General features: G+C 41.0%; 1 protein-coding gene across 2 annotated transcripts in view; it reads left to right on the top strand.

Moving 5' to 3' along the window:
• The window catches only part of PLPP1 (phospholipid phosphatase 1), a 117,658-nt gene that overhangs the window by 65,748 nt on the left and 30,053 nt on the right, over positions 1-21,857 (top strand). For both annotated transcript variants that reach the window (XM_039545915.1, XM_039545914.1), the window contains exon 4: positions 17,441-17,498. In XM_039545915.1, the coding sequence (XP_039401849.1) occupies positions 17,441-17,498 (58 nt within the window). The remainder of the gene's footprint in view (positions 1-17,440; positions 17,499-21,857) is intronic.

Here is a 21,857-nt window from a genome sequence, read left to right as displayed (position 1 = left end):
AGCCTACTTTGTAGAGCCACCCCTGGCTCCTCATCCCCTCTAGTCCACCAGCCTTTTCCTGGAGGGCTTGTGTTCACCCCTCCAAATCTGAACAACCTGAGATCTGTACAGGGCTATGTCAGAATTGCCATGTCATCCGTCGTCCACTGTGTCCGTTGTCCCCCCCCGCCTTGCAATGGAAATTAGCTTATCCAGAGGATATCAGAAGCATCAAGATATAAGCCTGGTTCCAGTTTTTGTAAAAACTTAAAATGCATTCAGGAAAATGTAATTAGAAGTGCCTGCAGGAACACTTTCTCTTGAATTTTTTTTTAACTTGTGAAAAGTGGCATACAACTAATTCCTCAACTAAAGTGTGGGTGAATAGGGGCAGAGGGAAGAGTAACTTCTTAAATAAGATAAAGACCTAGTTTATGAATAAGCTCAACTAATCAAAGCATATTTTTCTCATATTTTAGTATATAAGGAAACATACACATAACAAAGCTGTTTTTCATTTAAAATTTGATATGGTACATTAAACTAGCAGATGCAGCTATAGTTTATATATGTGCTTCTGATTATAACATAAACATTTTGTAGAGATGTGCTTTTCATCCCAGTACCTTTTATAAACACTAACTCTTGCTAGCCCTTTGGGATAGGTAGCTTATTTCCAGTGTACAAATGAGGAAAACTTGAGGCACAGACTTCCTCTGGTATTCTCCCCCCTCCCCCGCCTTTTTGTTAACACATTGGGTTAGTGGCAAATCTGGGAGTGCAGAACCCAGATGTCTTGGTTCCCATGGAGGATGTAATCATTAAATTCCAAATGTGGTACTCATGAGGAAGCACTGGGTTTGTGACAGACCCATCCATTAAACATATTGCCATAGCTAAAATTAAGTTAATTATACATTGAAAACAGAGCATGGAGGGAAGGGCTGTGAGTTGAAATGCAGATCACCTACCAATTAATGCAATAGTTGATGCGCAAGGTACCTAATTTTTGTTTCAACCCTTTGAACGAGCGTGAACCAAGTCTGAATACTAGAACTGGCTGATTTATCTTTGTCTGCTCTGGGAGTGCAAAACGTACTACTTTATGGAGAGGCTGTTGTGGTTCCATATTTTCTTTTGCTCTTGAATTGGGGCGTAGGTACCCCAATTTAAGCCTAATTCACAAAAATCCATGTCAAACATGGATTATTTCAAGGGCACAATTTTGTTTTTTGGATACTTTCTTCCTCATTAGGGCTACCCTTTCAGAGTCTTTAAGACTTTTAAACTGCTAATTTTATACCCTTCCACAGAGATACTAAAATTTTTCAGGCCCCTAAATACACAACTATTCAGAGGTTGCACTTGTGGGCTTTTTTATAGCATGAAATTCCAACATAAAGAAACTTTTTTTTTTTTAAATAAAGAATTCAAAATACAGTTTACCTTTTTCATTACAACTCCTATATAATGCTGGATTTTATGTTCTATGATGCTGCCTCTGGCTCTCTAGCCCTTGACTCGCACTGCCTGGCTTACACACAGCTGCCTTTAATGGGGAGGGCATGGATGTTGGAAGGGGGACTGAGAAACAGCATACATCTGGCTACTGGTACCCACTTGTCCCAGTCCTGTTGCAGAGCCTTGTTCCGTGTTCACTTGCACGTGATTGCCAGGAATTGGTTGTGTGCATCGCTGGTGGTTCTGTGTTAGAATTCAAAGTAGAATTGTTCAACTTCAGTCTGGGTATAAAGGCTTGTGATCTGAAGTGTATATGTGTGTGAAACTAGTGCATTAATAAATGCATCTGAGCATACTTATCTCTAAGTTGTGAAGGCTACTGGGTGTGTACCACTTCCCTCCAGTGTTAATATCCAGCATTTGTGCAAATTAAAAGCAGGGACCATCTTTTAGTTCTGTTTGTACATTGTCCTAGCATGATGGGCTTCCAGGCACCATAGTAATGCCAGAAATGCACAGATCAATATCACAACTCATAAATGCTATGTGGGAAAATGGAATAAGAGTTCAAATAAATCAGGTATTAATACATTTTACCCCGTTAATAATCTTGTTCATAAATACTTGAATCTGAATACTAACAAAATTCTCAACTTACAAAAAAGTGGTAGAGCAGTCCACAGAGAAAAGCATTTTACATATGACTGACTTTGATAGTGTGTGTTTGAAATGAGGCATTATCCTTTGCTGTACACTTGCCAGGAGTTTAATGTTTCAACTTTTGCCATGAACCTGTTTTGGCATATGTGTAGATGTTTCAACACATGGCCAAACTTTACCCACTGTTATGTGCACACACAACATCCATAAAAGTTTATCAGAGCTGTGCATGTGTATCAGAAAGCTGATTTTGGGCTATTAGACTGGAAGAACAGCGGGGAACCCATCTACATAGGTTCCTTTGAGTTGGAAATCCTTTTGAACGCTTTAAGTTGTATTTAACTCTTACTTAGTAGTATTGTGGTTTATGGGGGAATTTTGAGTGTCTAATGGTACAGACATTTAGTCCTGATGTATATGTATATGGGTTATACAGGATCTGATTACTTTTCTGTTGCATAGTGTTAATGGTCTGTCTCAAATATCTTATCTTATACAACACTTTGCTACTGAGGCAGTATCCTCTGTCTATTTTGGAAACTGTTTCATGCAGAAGCTAGGAGAGGATAGAATTTCATTTAATACAGAGCAGAGTTTGGCATTCTGAATTGTCAGCGAGTGGAAAATAGGTGTCTGATTTAAAGGTAGAATATTGTTTATCAAAAAACAAATAACTTAGTAGCAATACACTCTAGTTTTTGAAATTTAGTTGTGCAATTCTGTCAGAGTTCATACTGCACTTAATCATTCGAGCATAACAAAATAGTTTACTTATCCAATCTGGCAGCGTCTATCTGCATCATGCATCAAAAATGTCTCCAGAGATGTTTCTACAGCATTGTTTAACTAAATGGCATGCCAAATCTGACTGGGAAGATGAAGTGCTGTGTTACTTATGGCATTTGTGACCAGTTCAGCTTCCTAAAGGGCTTCTCCTATAACTGTAGAAGACGTGCTGTGTAGGAACAATGCCTTCAGAAAGCACAGCAATGTGGTAGTCTTGTAATCTTTGTGATCACAGATATGACTAAATCAAACACAACACTGACTGATTTAGGTGGAAAAATGCAATAAACTTAACTATAGAATTTTGACCAGTGTCTCAATTTAAACAGAATAAAATTAACTAGCAGTTCCTAATATGCTGTGGCTCAGACTAACCAGAGCATAACAGGTAATTGCTCAGTTGAGAATGTCGTCGTGCATGCAGAGGGCTCTGTGGACTCTTTTGAAAAGCATTCGAGTGCTTCAGCTTTACCCACAGCTCTAAACTGAGAAAAGTAACCAGGCTGTAGAGCTGGCACTTGTGTTGCAGATGGAAGCACTGCACTGTCTTATGGTGCTAAAATATTATCAAATTTTGCCATAAACATTGGATTTTTTTATCTAATTTTAGGAGGTGCAGAATGGACATTTTGCCAACTCCCTGGTGAACAGAAAAGTTTGGAAAACTTTAAAACAAACGAAAAAAAGCTTGCTTTCTTCATGTTCACTATTTCTCTCCTCTGGAGCCTGTCTTCTTAAATAACTCAAATCACTTGATCAGCTCTGCTACATATATGCTAGTTCTTGCACAACACTTGGCACAAACACTGAGACTGCCAATAAGATGAGAACATGTTGTAATGATTGAGTGGGAGGTTTAATTACCTAGCATACTGCAATTATAGGTAGATGCTGAATTAAAACTATTGATGAACTACCTATGTTGACTGAACCTGGTATAATAACTTGGAAGATTTTAGGGGTCAATGTGAAATCCTCTCCTGCTGAAGAGCATGGTGCAACTTGGTCTAGACTCTACATCATCTACACCTATCTGCATAATCACCAAATACAGATCAAGTAACTATGTATTCACAATCACGGACAGTTTTATAAACATGTAACCTTTCTATTACCATAAAGTTTTTTTGCAAATGTTGAAATCAATATGGGAGTGGAACAGCAGTCAGTTATTACTTCTTTGGTAGTTGAGGAGGCTAAGTTGCAGTCAAGACCTCTCAAACGAGATAACTGCTTTGATTGTGGTCCTGAGCACTACTTGATTTTAATAATGTGTAAAAGAATGGTCACTAACATGGTATGTGATTGTTTAAGTGGCACTTGTGCTCTAGTGAAGGATTAAGAAACATGATGAAAAAGCAGCAAGGCTGAGATTAGATAAACCAAACCCAAACCCAAGTGGCGTGTTGATCAGAACAGCCTTTTCCTGCTATTGTCTCTTAATGCTAGCAGAAGGCTTTGTGATCATGCAAATGGGCTTTATGTAATGTTGCATGTCTGAGCAGTCTTGGTAACTTGATGAAATTTTTTGATATTGTAAGAAGTCCATTACTTGGCAATTTCTTTTCCTTCCACCCATGTTCTTCAGCTTTCTTCTTTATCATCCTTCATATAACTGGAATATAAAAAGCATCTGTATCTGCAGAGTCTCCATGCTACAGTTTGCATGTTGGTAATATATGCTGCCTCCAAAGTTACAACCCAGTCCTTAACAATAAAAAGTTGAAGTGTCTCAAACAATTGCTGTATTTATCAATCTAATGCAAAATTGCCTTGAGTGCTTATGCAGTTTTCTGGGGTAGATGATAAATTGAGCAGTGATTTAAACTGTGCACTCTAAAATCCTGTAGCTTTTTACGTAGATTGCAGATAACTGGGTCTGAAGCAATAATCTCGAACTAGTTTTTAATTCATCCATTAGACATGGCAAAGGCACTCGCACACAGGCTCTTCAGGACTTGAGGAACAGGTTGTGAAAGCAATAAAATGTTACTTTACAAAACAGTGGGGTTTTTTTATTAGCCCCATACAAAAGAGGGGAGGGGAGAGAGATAACTCTCTTCTGCTTTCCTCTCTTATTCGAGGTGTAACTTAATTGGTTTGGAACTTTTTCAGTCCTATAGATTCTTCCTGTGGACTTAACCTGTTTATCACTGTTATGTGGGTGATAATGTTGCTAGTCTTGGACACATGAAATGTTTGATAGGAGTGAGTTTGGAAGGAAGAAGTGACATGTAGCAGTGACCCATTACAACGTAGGTAGGAAAATTTTAAGGGGCTGGATCATGGCACCAAGCCATACGAACCCATGAGTGTTAATTTTTACTGCTGAAACAGTGATTCACTAGCAGCAAATGGAAATGGGAACACATGGAGCTCTTAAACTATAACAAATCAAGATGCAGTTTTGAAATCTGGAGCCAGACCCATCCCCGGTATAAGTGCCTCCATTGACGTAGTTATTTGGTCCTTAGTCATGAAAATTATGTCCAGCAGCACTTTGTGAACAGTTTAGTTAAGAGACTCAGAACAGCCTCCTGAGGAATGCTGCTGCTTGCAGCCATTTGGCCTTTGGTTTGGGGCTCTCTTTGGTGTAATCCAGGCTCCAGTGGGGAACTCTGTAGGTCTATGCTAAGCTTTATAATACCTTCAATATACGATATAGTTTTTAACTGCAATATGCCATTTATGTCAGTTAGCCTTGTCGTTTGATATTCTGGTGTAATTAAAGAGTTGCAGTGCGACTAAAAGGCATCTATATCTTCTTATAAGCACATTTTTGCCTTTTATAAATACAGATAAATGTCAGGCTTACTGGAAAATGTGAAAACCGGTTTATACTGTGGTTGTTTAACAGGTTAATGTTCTCAGTCCATTAGAACTCAGCACAATTACCACTTGCATTCAGAGGCCCACTGAAAACCATTTGGAAACAACTTATGGATGCGGTTGGTGAAGTTAGTCTTTAGCAAAAATGTCTGCTGTTGAAATTTTCTTAATTAGCAGAGTTCCTTTTCCTGGAAGCAGGGTAAATGCTCAGCATCTAAAATCTGGGAATCTGCGTACATTGTATGTTCCCCAAACAGAAACCTTGGAAATGCTGTGTCCAAACATTGACTATAAAATGGCCATCCCTACACTAATCTGATCAGTTACGAAATTCCATGTAATGCTGATGCAACACAATCTTTGGACTGCTGAATCAGAAGAAAATGTGTTGCTTTTGTCCTCTGCTACCATTGTTAGTAGCTGTTTGTTTGACACCTAGAAAGTGTTGCCTGAGGATGGGATTGGCACACGAGAGCTTCTGAGTGCTAATCTTTGCTCTAACATGGACACTCTGGCCATAGTCAAATCATGTAACCTTTTATCCCCTTTTCCTAATCTGTAATATGGGGATAATACTTGCTTAACTCATAGGGGTGTTGTGAAGACTAACTATAAAAATATAGCTCATCTGAGACATATAAGGGCTTAGTATTTGGTCTCCTCTTCTAGACTTTTGAATATTATTTTTAAATTCTTGGCTTATCGAATTTACTGCATAATTGCTAGAGAAAAGATGGATAAGACGGAACATGATCAAATATACAAAAGGACGAATGGTATAGAGACGGTAGACCTGGAATGTCTAATTCACCCTCATAATACAAGAACAAGGGGATATTTAATGAATTTGAAACAGCAAATTCAAAACTGACAAATGAAAATACATTATCACACTGCTTGCATTTAGAGTGAGGAATTCATTGCAACATATTAAGCTCTTGGTCTCAGTGATATCAAAGTTCAAAAAAAGTACTAGATGTGTGTGGATAACAAGAATATCCAGAGTTGTGAAAGTAAAGATTAAACACACACAGTTGAAGTTTTGAAGGGATATAAACTCTTAAGCTTGGGGCACAAACCAACCTCTAACTATGGCAGGAGTGGTTTGGACGAAATTTTTTCTGGGGGTAGGTTAACCATAACTGCAAGATTTATTCTTCCTGACGCAGCTGGTACTGGCCAGCATTAATGAGAGAACACTAGACTAGATGGATTGATCGTCTGAGCCAGTCTGGCAGTTTCTTTAGTTTATATTTTTTCATTAAAACAAACAAACAAAAAAACAAGACACTCCCCCCCCCCCCCCCAATATACTTGTTTAACAGTGTTGTGGTGGCAGCTTTTTTGTTTTGTTTTTTGATTGTTGAAGGGGGGGTGATCCTTTTTCTGGAGCTGTTTGGCTTGATGCCCGACACTTAACTACCACCTCCTGACCTCTGACACGTAGATCCAACCAACCATTCACCTCAGAGTGGGAGAACCAGGAGCAGCAGAAGCTGTTTTTGCAGTGCAGTATCTACCATGAATTGACAGGGGGGAACTGCTGCACCGTGGGGGCAACTGTTAGCTATTCCTACTGGTGTGTCTGCACTGCACATGCCTTTTGGTGGCATGTAGAGTAGATGCACTACACAATGTGTAGCTGGTGAGGCATTGCTGAGGAGAGTAGAGGAAAGATGCACCTAAACTCATAGACTTTAAGGTCAGAAGGGACCATTATGATCATCTAGTCTGACCTGCACAATGCAGGCCACAGAATCTCACCCACCCACTCCTGTAACAAACCCCTAACCTATGTCTGAGTTATTGAAGTCCTCAAATTGTGGTTTGAAGACCTCAAGCTCTGTGGATGTACATAGCGCTCTATTCCCCTCAAGCAGTGCCTTCCCTCTCTGTATTGCTATTTGTAGCTGTATTGTTGTGCTGCCAGTCTCTTCCCTCTGTTGCCTCCTCTCGCCAGAGCCTTTCACTACGCATGTAGCTACACACCACTGTGTGAACACAGTCTATTTTTCTCTGTGACATGTAGCTACGTGTACGCTGGTACAACTGGCGTGCAGTGTAGACATAGCCTAAGGATATGACTTGAGTGATGGTCACCCCAGTGTGGGCAGCCATGCTACAAAGCCATGCTTGAGTGATTCCACTTAACTGTATCCATACTTGTGCTGTACTCTCTCTCTCTCATATCAGAAGCTATGCTTCTGTGATCACATTCCATGGTCCTTAGTGCTGCAGGAAGCCGAGACAGTGAATTGTGGGAGAACTTTTGGGCACTTGGGATGTTTGGAAGAGTGTCAGCACTCAGGTGGTATAGCCTGCATCCTTGCTGAAAAGTGGGCATGTTTACCAGCCTGAGTGTAAACAGCATACTGGCTGTATCCTAGCCCCAGGATTGGCTGACTAGCCCACATGTAAAGCATCACCAGACTCAGGTCAGAGGCTCTAGGGTGTGGATGGGAGCGGTGTTGGGGCAACACATGAGTAAGAGTTACTTCTACAGTGAAGACAAACCGTATAGCACACATTATTGTGGTATTTAGCGGCAGCTTCGTGTCCACTCTGGGATGTTGGGGGAAGGCTTCCAGCCGACTCCCCACATGCTGAGCCTGGCTGCTTGGGCTTGGCAGGGAACACTGAGGGGAAGAGAAGGCTAATCAAAATGCAAAATCTTTTCTAGTTCATAATTACCTGACTCACTAGAACATACTGTCTCTCTGCCCTGTAAGTGGGTTAGCAGGAAGTGATACTTTTCCTGATGGATTGATTGATTTGAGGGGGGAGGGGAGGACATAGGATGGGGGAAAGATTTTTATAGTAGCCCTTCAAATATGTAGATACCATATTTGTATCATCAGGTACCTTGACACTTGAAAAGATCCCTGCTATCTGCCAAACTTCCTAAAATAGAGCCATGTTCAATTTTGTGGGGGAAAAGATTACTAGTGACAAACCTACCCTCAAAACTGCAGTTTATTGAGTTGAGGTGCTTCTGGCACCTCCTTTTTCATCTTATTTATATGGCTCTGGACTTGGTTTATAGTTTTTATTTTTGGCTGCCCCTTTTTTGGATCTCCAGGTTTTTTCAAAATTGATGCCTTTTTCAGAACTCTTCCAAGCTTTTTTGAATAGTTGCAGATAACTGCTAAGCAGATGGTCTGTTTTCTGTATGCGATTAGGAATGATTTATAAAACTCTTCACACTTCACCATATATATAAAATATTGTGTGTGTGTGTGTGTGTGTGTATTTCTACATGTCATTTGAAATCTTTGAGAGAATTTATGTGAAATAATAATCCTCTGTCCAGCAGCAGTGTGCTGGTTAGAATAGCATTTGTATCAGCTGCTTAATGCCTAGATTTTTAACTGAAAGCATCTATGTCTTGGGTACATTTCAAACAATGTTTGTAACATGTCTGAACCCTTTTTTTGGTCTGGAGGAGATTGATCTAAGCCCTATTGAAAGAACACATTGGCTCCAGTCTAACTGCCACTATTGTGTCTCCTTTTAAAGCCTGAAATCCTTTCTGGAGTTCAGGGTTGTTTAAAACTCATCAGAAATATTAATGTTGCTCAATATCCTGTTGCGGGGCGGGAAGAGGAGGAAAGGGGGCCTAGTCTAGATCAATGGTTTTTAACCACTTTCTATCCCCATTTGTGTATTAATTCTTTTAAGAGATCTTTCTACAGATGGGGAGGAGTAAAGGTTGTTTCTTGTGTGTCCCTCCTACTCTGTGTATGTAAAAATGCACAAGCCTTGAACTTCCATTTGTGTTCTTATAACTTATACATGTAAGTACATGGTATATCAATAGAGAATAGAGTCTATAAAATAGATCTAGATTTTTGTGCTGGATGGTAGTTTGCTTGCTCCTTTCTAGCTTAAAAAAAAAGTGGGATATTCTACACATGTAGACTAAAGTATATAATTTGCTAGATCATGTCCTGACAGTTTGAAAATGTTAGGGATAATTCCCTGCTTAATATACAGAGCTCTTTGGCTTTTTTTAAATATTTGATTAAAACTGCAATGCATAGCTTGTGTTTTGTCTAAATTTATTTCCATTCTGTGCTCATCTGGTCCTCTTCCCTACCATTGTGGGGTTGTTCCCTGTTGTAGATTTGCTAGTGTGTTAGACTGGACTAGGTTTAATGTTCCCAAGTGAAGGGGCTTCCATCACTGTCCTTAAATCAGTCTAATATACCTCTAGATCAGGAAGGTTGCCCTAGTATTCAGCCTCCATTTTCCCTTCAATTCATCCCATGTCTCCTAGTTATAACCTCCTTGTGCCACACTAAACTCTTCTCCTCCTTATTTATGCCCTTTTGATATGTTTAGACTACTTTCTCCCCATTACTCATTGTTTAGTCAACTTATACAGGTCTGGCACTTTAACCTCTCCTTCCTTAAATCAGTTCATTCAGTCATCTGTTTAATTTTTTCCCCCCAGAGTTGTGTTTGGTTCCTCCCCTGCCATGCAATATCTTTCTGGTGATGGGAGCCCAGGAAATATAGTTGTAATGCAGGTGCAAGTGTACCAGAGTCATAAAGAGAGTCCCCTGTTATGTGAAGTCTGGCATATTTAACCCAGAGTTGCTTTTGTCTTGTTTATGGCCAATATATTATGACATTCAAATTTTAACATGCAGTCCATTATTACCTTTCATCTTAGCATTACAGTTCTTCGTATTCTGTGATCTTGTTTAGTGTGTGCTAGATTATTTTTCCTAGATCTGTTTTGCCACCCTTCCCCCATTTTCACCCAAGCTGAATCTTCTGTTTTCAGCCCATATCTTTTTACTCTTTCTGTGTTCACTTGTATGGTTTTTCTGCCCTCACTTGGGTTAGCAATTCCTCCTTTGATATTGTCTGCAAATTTCTTAACACTTGAATTAGACTAGCTCTATTGCTGATCTTGGCAGTACCCTACTAGCTGAACTTCACACAACTTGCTCTGGTTTAACTAAAATCTATTTTAATCAAACAGGTTTATATTGGATTAGCTTAATTTGGTAAGGAATCAACTTAATTCAATTTAATGTCTTTTTATTTAAGAGTTTCCATGTGGCATTTTGCACCAGTTTACTTGGTGATTTTTAAAAATTTTTAGTTGAACAGCAATTTTGTGTGTAGAATAAACTTTACTTTCTTGACTATTTTTCAGCTTCCTAACCAGTCTTCCATCCACATGAGTATTTCTAGCCACTCAAACTGAATTTCAGTTTCCAAGAAAATGTGTGAGACATAGTATAAAATGCTTTACTGAACTCCAGATACATGACACATACAGTGTTCCTCCATCCACTAATTTGGTAGTGCTCTTAAAAGAACAAAGCTTTTTATCTGGCAAGATTTATTCTCTAAACCCATGCTGCTTCTATCAAAGGGACCTGTAATGTTGATGTTGTTTTCCTCTGATTTTATTCCATTATCTTACTAATGCTACAAGACAGACCTACAGGACTGTAATTGCTAGGATCACTCTTAATTTCTTCTTTGAAAATTGGGGCTACATTTGCTTTTCTCTAATGTTTTCATAACACTGTAGCTTTATCGTCCAGTTTAAGCAGTTGGTCCTGATTTGGCACTCTCAGTTGGGTCCTGCCAGAATCGCTCCGTCACAGTGGCGTAGTCGGCAGGATATTGTGACGGAGCGATTCTGGCAGGACCCAACTGAGAGTGCCAAATCAGGACCAACTGCTTAAACTGGGCAGTTACAGCCCTAGGCTGGGGTTTTTCCACCTCTAAGGCAAACCAAACCAGCCAGACAAAAAGGACTTTGGTCTCACCCCACTGGCTAACCACAAGTCACACAAGCAATTTCCTTAGACACTCCAGTCTCCCAGTATCACCACCAGTGCACTCGTCCTGGGGATGAATGGTTATGAAAACCAACACCCCAATAAAAGAAAAAGGTTCTCTCGATCCCAAAAGACCAAGCCCCAGACCCAGGTCAATATACACATCAGATCTTACCCACAAATCACGCTGTTGCCAATCCTTTAGAATCTAAAATCTAAAGGTTTATTTACAAAGGGAAAAAGGCAGAGATGAGAGGTAGAATTGGTTAAGTGGAATCAATTACATACAGTAATGGCAAAGTTCTTAGTTCAGGCTTGCAGCAGTGCTGGAGTAAACTGCAGGTTCAGATTAAGTCTCTGGAACATCCCCCGCTGGGATGGGTCAACAGTCCTTTGTGCAGAGCTTCAGTTTGTAGCAAAGTCCTTCCAGAGGTCAGAAGCAGGATTGAAGACAAGATGGAGATGATGCATCAGCCTTATATAGACTTTTCCAGGTGTAAGAATCCCTTTGTCCTCACGGTGGAAACTTACAGCCAAAATGGAGTTTGCAGTCACATGGACAAGTTCTGCATACTTTGCTGAGTCACAAGGCGTGTCTGCCTTCTCTCCATGGGTCAATTGTGTAGCTGATGGCCCTTAATGGGCCATCAAGCCAGCTATGCAGGGCTGACATCAGCTTGTCTGGGACACTTCCCAGAGGCAGAGCATAATACAAAATACCGACAGTACAGAGCCAATACTTATAACTTCAACTACAAAATGATACACAGACATACAGATCGCATAATCATAACCAGCAACCCCTAACCTGGTCTTAGACACCTTAGATGACCCCCTTTACCTAAGGTTTGGTGCCACTACAGGACCTGGGTTGCAACCCATGTTCTATATGGTCCCCATTTAGATCAATAACGTCACAAGGATCACAGAAGTTAAAAAGGCTTTAGAATAAATTATACTTTGATCATTCGTTCTCAGTAAAGTTCATTGCAATGGCTCTGAGAGTGGCTCTGATTCAGGGCTTGTTTTCTGTAAACAGACTACGGAGGTGCCAAAGGACCCCAAAAATATTACTGACTGTTTTACTGTGAATGACTTAGATCTAGGTATACTTCCCATTTTACTTGAGCACCCCCAAATCTTCTCTTGCCACGGTAGAGAGCTCTGCAGCACTGTACAGGAGTTGGGGGCTGTACTGGAGAAGCACAGTGCGGATCCTCAGAGTAATACCATCTGCATAGGGATTTGTAGTGGGAAGCTACATTTTCCCCTAGCCCTTGCAAAACTTCCTTGGGCAAAATCTCTTCAACCAGGCTTTGCACAATGTGGAAAGTTTCAGTTCTTGTTATTGGTGTCCAGGGTTGATAGGAAAAGGTAACTCTTTAGAATATGTGTGATAAGCCTATTGTAGGTTAAAATGGGTCTTTTGACTCTCAGAGAATGAATGTGTCAGGCTAGAAACTAAGCATTTTGAAGGGATTTGATTATTGTGAATAAGGGAAATCTCTGGTTAAATATACACCTTTTACCCCGATATAACACTGTCCTTGGGAGCCAAAAAATCTTACCATGTTGTAGGTGAAACTACGTTATATCGAACTTGCTTGATCTGCCGGAGGGTGCGGCCCCGCCCCCCTGGAGCACTGCTTTACCGCGTTATATTTGAATTCGTGTTATATCGGGTCGCATTATATCTGGATAGAGGTGTATTTAAAATAGCTCCTTACAAAAGTCTCCTGTATCTGGAAGAACAATTCAAATACAATTCTGTGAAATGTGAGTTTGTATTAACAGGCTCAAGTAGTTATTGTAACTTGGTTGCACTGCTAACTTGGAAAAAGTAGCTGTCAAATTTACTCTGACTTTTAACACAAACCATGTGAGACTTATGGCACAGTTATTGTGATGGCATTATGAAAACGCTGTAGCAGTTGATTAAAGCTTATGAAAACTATGTTGTCTGACTGTATTTTGCACAGTGTGTTCTAAAATCTTGCTTCTGATATAATTAGCAATTACAGTAAAATTGACTTTGCTTTTTTTGAGGGGTTTTTCAAACGGGTAGAAGTGGATAAGTTACTTTGAGCCTGCATTGCCCAATTGAAAAGAATTAATGTTGCGTTCTTTCCTGGTTAAGTGAAGCATTGCAGTGTGTTTTGTTGGAAGTGATCCATTTACTCGGTGGCCTTCTGTGGACTAACTAGCTTACTGCAAAAGCAGAATGTCAGCATTACACTTGGCGGCCAGAGTGGAGAGAGTCAAAATTAGAAATGCCATGTGTTTGTATTATCAGATTTATTGAAATAAACATCTCTAGCAAAAATATATAAAGCCAGTTGTCATGAAACAATAACATACATCCTGACAGCTACTGTGCCTGATGCATGAGTTGTTACTGGAGTGACGTCCATTTAGTTTAAACTGTTTTTAAAAGACAACAAAGACTGACGTTTCAGATATGGGGTGCTGCTGCTGCTGCATGTGTGAATGCTTGTCTGTGGTGAGCTAGCACTCATACTAGCATCGTGAAGAAGCCTGGAATGTTCAACCACTTGGCTGGCTTGACAGATGGAATGTTCTGATAGCTGCTTTTGGAAGAGGTTGTGCACAGGGGAATGTTGAATAGACCTTTTAACGGCCTCCGTTAAAACATGGCAACGGCTTCATTTAGTAGAAGGAAGAAAAACTTTCAGCTGGGTGCCTGTTCTGTTCAGAGACAAATTCTACCTAAACTCATCAGTGAAGTTGCTCATTGAGCTTACACAGGGTATAAGTTGGTTCGTGGTTTGGCCCCAGACATATGTCTGAAAATTTTAAAATGGCAAGCATGAAAAAGAACATACATAAGATATTTCTGACAGGAAGAATGCAATTCTTTGACGTGATCTGCGGTAATGAAGTAGTAGTAGTATCTTGTGGTACAGTCTGATCTTGAGACAAAATAATAGAAATGTGCAATATCTCTTTCTCTCAGAGCAAAAAGCATTCTGGAGTATGATATTGGACTAATCCGTGCATTTACCTATGGAATATCTAATGGAAAAGAGTGCAGACTATCAACCCTACATAAAACCACAATATACTGTGGGGTAGAAAGTGTCTCAGAAAATTAGGGCTCTCTATAGTTTTTCCTCTGTCCCCAATCTGAGTAGACAGCTGGTTTCTTTCTCAACTTGGTTTCTTCATTCTGTATGTACTGCATGCAGGAGCCATTGACCATTACCTTAGAGCAGGGGTGGGCAAACTACAGCCCGGGGGCTGCATCCGGCCCTCCAGACGTTTTTAATCCAGCCCCCGAGCGCTCGCCGGGGAGCAGGCTTGCCCCGCTCCAGCACTCCAGACAGGGAGCATGTCAGGGGCTTGCTTCACTCTGCGTGGCTCCCAGAAGCAGTGGCAAGTCCCCACCCCCCACCCCCACTGGCTCCTATGCGTAGGTGCAGCCAAGGGACTCTGCACGCTCTCCCCGCCCCAGTCGCCACCCCTGCAGCTTCCATTAGCTGGGAACTATGGCCAATGGGAGCTGCAGGGGCAGCGCCTGCGGACAGGGCAGTGTGCAGAGTTGCCTGGCTGCACCTCCACATAGGGGCCGGAAGGGGGACATGCCGCTGCTTCTGGGAGCTGCTTGAGGTAAGCGCTGCCTGAAGCCTGCACCCCTGACCCTGTCCTGCACTCCAACCCTCTGCCCCAGCCCTGATTTCCCCTCCCATCCTCTGAACCCATCAGTTCCAGTCCGAAGCACCCTCCTGCACCCCCAACCCCTCATCCCCAGTCCAACCTCAGAGCCCATACCTCCAGCCGGAACCCTCACCCCTCCTCCCCCAACCGCCTGCCCCAGCCCAGAGTGCCCTCCCACACCTTAAACTCCTCATTTCTGGCCCCACCCCAGAACCCTCACCCCTAGCCAGAGCCCTCACCCCCCCGCACCCCAACCCCCAATTTTGTGAGCATTCATGGTCCGCCATACAATTTCCATACTCAGAGGTGGCCCTCGGGCCAAAAAGTTTGCCCACCCCTGCTTTAGAGGATTGTGGATTGTGCAGTAAACTGGGTTCTGTTTTCATTTCTGCTACAGGCCTGCTATTCTTTGTGCCTCACTTACCCCATTTTTCAGATGCGGGGACAAGGATACTTGCCTTTCTTCGTAAAGCTTTGATGTTTCATCCTTAAATTTCAATGTACAAGTTAAGAATGAGTACGTCTACACTGGAATAAAAGACCCGGGGCTGGCCTAGGTCAGCAGACTCAGGCTCATGGGGCTCAGGCTGCAGAGCTGTAAAATTGCTGTGTAGATGTTCAGGCTCAGGCTTGAGCCCAGTCTCTGGGACCCCACAAGGGTGGGGCTCTGGGACCCTCACCCCTTGCAGTTCCATAGTCTGAGCCCTATGATCCTGAGTCAACTGACCTGGACCAGCTGTGGGTGTTTAATTGCTGCATAGACATATCCAATATGTTTACACTATGGGGACTATACTGATGTAGCTATGGTGCTGTAGATATACTTGCATAAAAACAGCCTTCACTGACGGAAGGGGTTTTTTCAGTAGTATAGGAACACCTCCCAAGCAGTAGTAGTAGTAGAAGCATTCTTCCAACAACTGAGCTGTGTCTACACTGGGTTAGATTACCATAATTGTCGCTCAAGGGTGTGAACTTTTTCACTCTCTCCTGAGGCTCATAGCTATGTTGACCTAAATTTTTAAGCATAGACTGGGCCTAGGTATAAGCTGTGATAGGCAAAGAAACATAAAAGGAGTGCTTTCTATATTTGAGAAGGAAAAAATGACCTGGTTAGTAATGAGTGGAATTGGTTTTGAAACCCTTGACTAATACGTGGATTGGATATGATAAAACTCCTAAATTGGTAATTTAACACATTCTAGATGGAGGAAAGGAGGTAACTATCTGAAAATTTAAAAGAATCAATGATATGTCATTTCCCCTCCTCCTCCTCCTCCTCCCCCCCCGGGGGGGGGGGGAAATCTCCATTCCCCTACCATTTTCAATATTACGACTACTACTATTAGGATACTGTTTTCAATAATATCCCTCTGAAAAATACTGACAGTGCCATGAATCATCTCTAGTCTGAAAACTAAGTAAATGAGAAATGAGCCTCATCCCTTACAGGACAGTTCACATATACTAAATACATGTTGACTGATTCAGGATGCCCTGATATCTGCAGTCAGGTCTTTCCTCTTTCTTTCAGATGATATTGTGTACAGATTCCCCCCTGGTTATGCAAACTCAACTTACACAAAAATCCGCACTTCCGGAAAAAGTGCCGTAAGCTAGAAACAGGAGGTGGTGGGTTGTTTTATTTATTTATTTATTTATTTTGCGTAATGGTCAGGTATACGTTTCCGACTTTTGCAAAATTCAAGTTACGCAAGGTGTTCCATAACGCTTGCGTAAGTCGGAGAGCATCTATATTTGTTCTTTAGGTTCTGTCACTCTTTTGTTAATAACATGCAAGTGAGAGTAATGGCTCTTTCATATTAATCTGGGAGATAAAACACAAGTCTTGTCATATTGCTTTAAAAAGCCACCTGAAATATTTACATTTCAGGAGGCACTCCTTTTCCACTTACGTTTTAATCAGTGGATTGTTATTGGTAATTACTGCCTGAGTAGCTGTCTTGGTTTGAGAGCTAATCCACCAAAAATAATCCAGTGCAGCTATTAGATAATTCAATCCATTCTATAGTTATAGATCCTAATATAGAAATTTGCATTGAAAGAACCCCTTTCTGGGGGTGGGGTAGAACTCATTGCAAAGATAGTGTCTTTGAATAAAAAAATGTGAGGACATCTGCATTTTACCTGCTCACTTTTTAGAGAGACTGTAAATTATCCTGCAACAAGTTATTGTTATTTTGTAAGTGAAAAGTGATTAATATGTCTATTTTTTTCTCTTCCAGACTGTCATTTTACTCTGGGCATTCTTCATTCTCCATGTACTGCATGCTGTTCCTAGCAGTAAGTATATTCTGCCCATCTAAACTGGTTTATGTTGCCAAGCATGAAGTTGAAACACTTGCTGCATCAGTATTTTCCTTTGGCCTGTGTTATGTGAGAGATGCATTAAATCATAATGCTTGTGTGTGTGGGTCGGGGTAGTGTTGCTCTGAATTGATTTTTGCTCAGTGGTGGGTGAGGGCCAGCATGTGTTTGGGGTGGGGAGGAAGGTGGCAAAATTATAGAGAGCAGGTATTCAAGTTTTAGTAGGGATAAAAGGCATTTCACAAGGTAGCTGGCTTTTATGTCCTTTCTCCCTATTGAACCAGATTACAGTGGGTTTGGAAAATATGTAGTTACTTAAGTTGGTGGTTAAAGTATTGCAGGGCATTAAAAACAGAAGACCTCTTTCCATAGGATATGCCTCATATGGGTTAGGAAATGTCTGCTTTCATAATGTGTGCAAAGCCTGTAAGGAAACTAAATTAACCTTAACTGAGCATTGGCAGGTCTGTAAATATAGTGTAAGAGAAACACCTAAATGTAAATTGTTCTTAAAACTACCCATCTGCAGAAAAGCTCAGTGGTGAGAAAAGCATTATGTGCATACAAATTGTTTACAAAAATATTCTAAAATCTGGCTATGTAAAATAAACCCAATCAGACTGAAGACCGTGATTCAGCGAATGCTATGTATCTCCAGTCACAGGGTAGGGCTGCATGCTAGACAACTTCACGGCATCGCAGGCCTGATTGGCTGCTTACTAGGGCAGCACTTAGATCGCTTATTCATATATTTTAAAATAAAAAGTGAATGCACACAGCCACGAAATGGGCTTGAGCTTGCATCTTCCTTTACAGATGAATAAAGCAGCAAAGAATCCTGTGGCATCTTATAGACTAACAGACGTTTTGGAGCATGAGCTTTCGTGGGTGAATACCCACTTCGTCGGATGCAAGACGAAGTGGGTATTCACCCACGAAAGCTCATGCTCCAAAACGTCTGTTAGTCTATAAGGTGCCACAGGATTCTTTGCTGCTTTTACAGATCCAGACTAACACGGCTACCCCTCTGATACTTGAGATGAATAAAGGATTGTTTTCTCTTGAATTCCCCAATATAAAAACCTGCAGTTTGACCAGCTTTGCCCTCCTGCCTGTAGTTATAGGAAGGTTGCAGGCTGATATGGATTCTTTTTGGGCATCCCCTACCCTTGATTTATACTGGAAAAAAGGGGAAAACGATTTAAATGCTTTTTTTACTTGCTTATAGCCAAATTTTATAACTCTTTCTAAGTAAGAGATTAGGTTAGATAAACCTCTTCACCTTTGTAGTTGCTGATTTAGAACTATGCTAGTGTTACTCTTAATGGAGTATACATCTTTTCTGTTCACTACAGGCAGATGATCTGTCTAAGTGGATAAATTTCTTGAGCCATCAAACAAGGCATCAGCAAATTTGATAATTATTTAGTAGAAAAACTCTGCAGGATAGGGTAGTTTTTCTATCCAATCCAGTGAACAAATAAAGCTGCTCAATGAACTGCTTCATATCTTAAAGTATATGGGGCCAAAGAGGCCGTGTCACAAGATCTGTAACTGACAGGGTGGCTAGCCCCAGCTCCAGGCTCCTTTTGATAAGTACCTAAGAACACATCTAAACATACAAACAATCTCAGCAGCAACTTCCACCATATGCAACAGTAGGCAAAATCAATCAGACCTTTTAGCAAAGAAGGAAGTGAGTGAAATGACCACACCCTCTCTACAATGTGAACCCTGCATGTACAATGTGCTTCTCTCCTAAAGCCTCCAGGAAAAGATGACCCGGAAGGCCTGGAAATGTGGACTGTTTCTGATTGAGTTCCAAAGCTGAGGGACCCTCATGTACTCTGTGTGCCCTGCCAGCAGCCCCCTCGCTTCTATACTGAGGGGTTTGCAGCTTGAGCACATGTACTGATTTAAGCTACAGCAATGGGACATGGTGGGGAGAGGTGAGCTTCAGAGTTCACTGCCACAAGAATTGAGGGCACACAACATGCATATTTAGACCAGTAATCTTATACATTGGCATCAAACCCTCATGGCAACAGAACTGCTAAACTGTTAATGTAACAGGATTTTCTTGGGTTTAGGAAGCATCTAGACACCTCATCTGTGGCCATCTCCACACTGGGACCAGAACCATGGCGGCTATTGCCACGTTTAAAGATGTTGGTTGGTGGGAAGATCCTACCACAGTTGCCAGAGTGGGCTAGAAATCTTTGCTGGGTTATTGTGTGTGACATAGACTGTGACATAGACTGTTTAAGGATTATCCACCCAATTTTAAGGGTTATCCAATCAATCTTCCCACCACAGAATGATTGCTCCTTACTGCTTTTCCCAGTCTAGTTTGGAATTAATCCAGTTGGTTTGGAGTTAATCCAAATGAGGAGCCCTTGATTAAAATCCAAATGGCTGAATGTTGGATCTGTACTACTGTGGATTGGCTTCCTTTTCTCTCCTTTCCCCTGCTACAAAGCATTGACTCTTTTTAGTGATAGGTGTCTTAATTTTCTGTCATTAAGTACTAATGCAAAAGGGATTAAAACAGCTTGTTTTAGAGTCTTGTTTACCTGCTCAATAGAAGGCTTCAATCTTGGGTGTAAATTTGTGCATTTGCAAAATCTTGATTTGCTACACAGTATTTGAAGTTCAGGATTACAGTTTTGCAACTCTCTGATGAAATTCACTTCTCCATTTTGGCTGCATACCCCAAGATTTTCATCTTGTGTTACATTTCTTTTGGCACCAGAATAACCTCTGCAGCAGTTGGATAGTCTATTCAAAATGGAAGCTTGAGATGCATTTTTTTTTAATCTTTGTAAATACTAAAAAAAAGTGAGCACACTTTTCAATGAGGCATGAAGAGCAAGTTTTTAAAACGTGTTTACAGCATGGTTTTCTGGACACTTTTTTTTTTTAAAGCTTAATAAAGCCCCAAAAGCTCGCATTCCACAGACACCGTTCCAGCCTCTAGGTCAGAATTGCTCTATGGGAAGACTGTCTTTAGATTTGTTTTTCATTTTTTTGCCTCTTCCTCCCCATGTACCCTACCTATCTGTATGTGCAGGCTACTTTTTACCATCATGTAAATCCAGTAGTGGGGTGAAGGGGGTGTGTGGTGTTTTTGTTTTGTTTTTTTTTTAATGTTCAAGTTCACAGCAACAACTTCCTCCATATATCAGCTTACAACAACAGAGGTTAAGTGCCTTATTTTGTTTGCTGCACACCAGGACTGAGTCTGACTGTCTCCGTAGTATACGATCACTTCTTTGTTCTTGGAATTTTTTTGAGTCATTTGGGTCAAAATCTCCATTTCTGTAGTGGAATGAAGTAATTGATTACTGAACTCTGGAAACAGAACCCGTAGATTTTCTTCTCACTGAATATTTGAGCTACTCTTCCTGCTCTGTACTATGAACAGAAGTTGACAGAAAATGTCTATGCCCAGCCTATTTATCTGTAAGCTATGCAAGAAAAATTGATGCTAGATGTGCCTCATTGCCTGACCTAACCAAGACCGTATCCCTAGCTGAGTTCTATATGGTATGCTCACTCAGTTGTACAACCATTTAAACTAGAGGGAAGGGAAAGGCCTGTTAGGTGATGTGGTCCCTCAGCTTGCCAATAGTGGGATTGCTTCCCACTGTGTGTGTTTGCGTGGATATGTACATATGTGTCTGTATAAAACTTCTGATCTTGTGCATTGCTGTCACACTTAACATTTTAAATTGGATGGAGTCCTAAGAATTGCATTACTGCAAATCCGCATGAGATTCTGTACTTAGGGGTCCATTGTGGCTTTGGATGTGACCCACCAAAGAGCACCACACTCCCCCCCAAATGTCTTTCTGCACATCTGATAACCGTAACTGTACTTCTGAAGATCATGTTGCTTTATCAGGAATTTGTAGGGGGGTCCAGAAGAATATGTTGCCTTTTATTTTGTTGTTCAAAACTACATAGAAAACTACATTACAAGTGGATTCATGTGCTATGCTGCAGTAAGGCATTCTAGCACCTCTTCCATGCTGCTGCCTTGTTCTCTATGTAAGCAGACTTTTCTTTTTAAAATGGAAGTCTCCAGCTGTAGTGGTTACTGAGATATTCTGCTCTTGCTGGGAAAACTGGCAGAATTTATATCTGTGCGCACCAGTTACAGTTGGATGTGGTGATAGATCCTGGGTTGCTGCTGGATGCCTGAAAAGTGGCTCTGGCTAGGAGCATTTTCTCAATCTGTGCTTGGTGAGGAATTCAGCCTTTTTTCTCTTTGATGTGAACCTGGCTTTTGTTAACCACACCTTTTGTCATTTTGAGATTAGCTTGCTGTAATGT

Source organism: Mauremys reevesii, linkage group 6, assembly GCF_016161935.1.
Source record: "Mauremys reevesii isolate NIE-2019 linkage group 6, ASM1616193v1, whole genome shotgun sequence".
Lineage (NCBI taxonomy): Eukaryota > Metazoa > Chordata > Testudines > Geoemydidae > Mauremys > Mauremys reevesii.
This window is presented reverse-complemented; position numbering and strand designations above follow the sequence as displayed.